Source organism: Gavialis gangeticus, unplaced genomic scaffold (genome assembly GCF_001723915.1).
Source record: "Gavialis gangeticus isolate Ggan-Ray unplaced genomic scaffold, GavGan_comp1, whole genome shotgun sequence".
NCBI lineage: Eukaryota > Metazoa > Chordata > Crocodylia > Gavialidae > Gavialis > Gavialis gangeticus.
The window spans coordinates 35,356,062-35,359,447 of NW_017728993.1; the positions used below are offsets into that span (position 1 = coordinate 35,356,062).

The 3,386-nt window shown below is 43.8% G+C and overlaps 1 protein-coding gene across 5 annotated transcripts in view; it reads right to left on the bottom strand.

Moving 5' to 3' along the window:
- The window catches only part of SYDE2 (synapse defective Rho GTPase homolog 2), a 113,587-nt gene that overhangs the window by 38,411 nt on the left and 71,790 nt on the right, over positions 1 to 3,386 (bottom strand). For 4 of the 5 annotated variants that reach the window (XM_019501544.1, XM_019501541.1, XM_019501543.1 and 1 more), the window contains exon 6: positions 102 to 1,031. In XM_019501544.1, the coding sequence (XP_019357089.1) occupies positions 538 to 1,031 (494 nt within the window). In that variant the 3' untranslated portion in view covers positions 102 to 537. Of the gene's footprint in view, positions 1 to 101; positions 1,032 to 1,613; positions 1,673 to 3,386 lie in introns of those variants that run through there. The other variant, XM_019501545.1, reaches the window with a different exon arrangement.

The window sequence follows — 3,386 nt, forward strand, 5'->3', positions numbered from 1 at the left end:
ATATATATATATATATATATGTTTAGATATATAAAGCATTTTTTATAGCAGCCTTTGCATTGCAAATGAAAAGGTGACAAATGTGGTAAGATGTGATCTACCTTGTGTTCATGCTGCAATACACAGGTTCAGCAGCACCAATCTTCTTCAAAGATGAACCTTTATGCCAGATCTAGACTTTCAGGAAGGAGGAGTCCTGTTGCTATACAGAGCAGACAGCAATGTAGCTTCACCTCCTGTCACCCAGCGCGAACTTCCAAAGTGCAGAATCCTCTTGGGGGGAAAATGTCACTATTTTCTAGAGTCATTTCACATTGCCTAACATTGCATCTTAAAATGCAGAGGGCAAGGGCAAGGGCAAAGGATAGGGAAAACGCTGCATAGTGAAGGAATGTCTAAAATAAATATATTAATTCAAGGTGGGCCAAGACTATGCCACAAAGTATTCAGAACTCCACACACTAAGCGACATTTTTGTGGGAGAGGTAGGGCAAAGAACAGGGAAACAACATCACGGGGTACCATACTGGGCAAGTATTAGTAACTGATATTCAATTTGTTTTTGTTGAGCTCCCGCTCCAGGTTTCCTATCAGAGTATCAATACTTTCTTGTAGATCTTTGAGGTTTACTTTGTGGTCCACCGCTGAATCTATTGTTTGCATTTTCAAATAAGTATGAAATGTGTGTTCTCGGGACACAGATTTTGGATACTTAATCAGTGCATCTGATCCATCAACTTTGCTACAGTCTTCCCCGCTTTCTGTATCTTCTGAAGGGACATTATAGTCTGCTTCATTCAGGGTCTCTACTGGGTTTAAGAAGTAATTTTCCCCGCAGCTACTCCAGTCTCCTGCATAGCGATTACTTGAGGGACTGTCTAATCCAGCTGGTCTTGGCCTCAGTACTCCTGACATTTGAGTACTGCTTAAGTTCAACATCTGAGGCCGCTGCTTTTTGGGCCTCAGATAATTCAGAGATGACTGGTGCCCTGGAAATACACTTGTCGATTCTTTGGTAGATGAACGATGCACTAGAACAAAGAAATTCAATAAATCATATGTGGATCATTATTACTAGAACAGACTAGCAATGAAAAGTTGCCATTTATTTCACTCTACACGCTCATGCATTAATACATGCAAATATATGCCCAACACATTCCGCTATTATTTTCTTTCTGCCATTTTTATCACTCAGATGAGAAAGAAAAATCTAGAAGAAAGCTCAGTCTTCAAGATTCATGCCAAATTCAAACTGCAATTGAGAAAGTTTATTTAAAAACAGAAAAAGTCCAGAGTACTGATTAACTCACTGAGTTAATCACCATCTAGCTATGGTTCAAATTAAAGCCAAGAGCTCAGCTCACACGCCTCTCTGAACTAAACGGCATAACAGAAAGCAGGCACGGCCCATAGAGGTTAAAAACAGTAAAAATATCACCACTGAGAAACACCTAAAGAAGCTAAAGGCACATCAGAGTTGATCTCTTGCATTTCTCTTCTCTCTCAACTTTGTGCACTACTAATAGAAGCTCTTTTGCATTAATTTTTCTAAGCAGCCATAACTCCATGTCAGAGAAAATACACTCAAAACAGGTTTGATGATGTGTTACCTGAACTCATGATTAAACAGCGTAAGTTACTAATAGTCTCCTCCTTTGTTATCCGTTTCCTATGGTAAACAGCACAAATATTTTTATTGACCGATGCCTACTAAATATAGAAACTGCAAAGCTATCTGTTGTGCACTAGACTATTACCTCTTGAAATGAGACACCATTCCCATTTGCGGTTAGCAATACAGCATATACAAACACCTACAGATCAGGAAGATCTGTCCCTTTTAAATAGTGGCCTCCTCTCTGCATTTATATAAAATGGCCTCTCTAAGAAAAATCAGGTCTCACTTTATGTACACCATGAAAATCTTTAATAACTCTTTGCATTTTTCTTTACATTATACTAACAAAAGCTTTTCTGTTTGGACTATGCTCCATTAAAGTGGAGGGGCCTTGGGTTGACAATAACTTGCCAGCTTTACACTCTCCCTCTGAACAAGGACTATTTGTTTGCAGTTAAAGAGTAAGCAAATTGAAGTATTGCACAACATGTTTGCAATCAAATTTGCTAAAATCTACAGGCAAGTTTGAGAGACCAGACCATCTTTCCTTCTCGAGTCACAGATATTTTTTCCACTAAAAGAATGTAACAACTAATGTTTGTGCATTAATGTTTTACCGAACTTATTATTCTGCACAAATCTTGCAAACCAATGGCACGGTATACAGACGGCCTATTGCAAGAGGGGTGGAAACTTTTTTTTTTAATAGTATCTTTTCCCAGTTTGACACTATGGCATACTCATATGAAAAGTTACATTCTTCTGGGAAGCTGGGACAGCTGAAGAAATCATGACATAATTGAGAGGGAGCAACCTAGCTTAATTTGTAACTGGAAATAGGGACCTGTGTTTTTCTTTTTTGTGAGGTTGAATTAGTTGAATCTCTTCTTCAATGGCAGCTCCAGGATTCAACACAGACTGTTGAGTCAACATGTTAAACCATATCCATAACAAAAAAAGAAGCACGTTTGGTTATGGCTGGATGCACAAAACCTCCGCCCCCCATCAGTGCCAGTTCCACAACGTGACCTCTGTCAGACTAACAGAAGCGGGAAGATCAAGCACAGCCATTTAGCTTTGCAATACGCAGCTGTTCAAGCTGGGCAGGCTCTTCAGACAGTGACATTCTTTCTGAACCCACTACTGCAGGCTTGTCCAACATGCGGCCCACCAAGGCATTTTCTGAGGCCCAAGGTGCTGCAACAGGAAATGAAAGTAAACACTCCAGCTGGGTCCGTCCCATCCAGAGCAGCATGCGGCTCAAGCTGGCTTCCCACAAGCTGTTGGGGATGGGAGGAGCCCGCTGGGTCTGCACCAGCCAGCAGAAGTGGCGGCAGAGCTGTGTGCCGCTCGGGACGGGAGGAGCCTGGCCGGAGCAGCAGGGGCTCAGCTGCATTTTCCCCCTGCCTGCACATGGCTCCGCCGCCATTTCTGCTAGCCAGCACCGACCTGGCCGGCCTCCTCCCGTCCCCAGCAGCACATGGGAAGCCAGCTTCAGCTGCACGCTGCTTTTCCTGGCCGGTGCCAACCGGCTGGGCCCATTCCATCCGGGGCACCATGTGGCTGAAGCTGGCTTCCCACGGATGCCCGGCTGGGTCAGCACTGGCCAGAAGAAGTGGCGGTGGAGCCTCCTGCCTTTTGGGACCAGCTGGCACAGGTAGGGAGAAAGTGCAGCAGCATGTAGGGAAGCCACCACTTGATAGGGGACGGATGGGCTGGTCAGGCTGCACCAGGGAGGGAAAGCTGTGGCTGAGCCCCCTGCAGC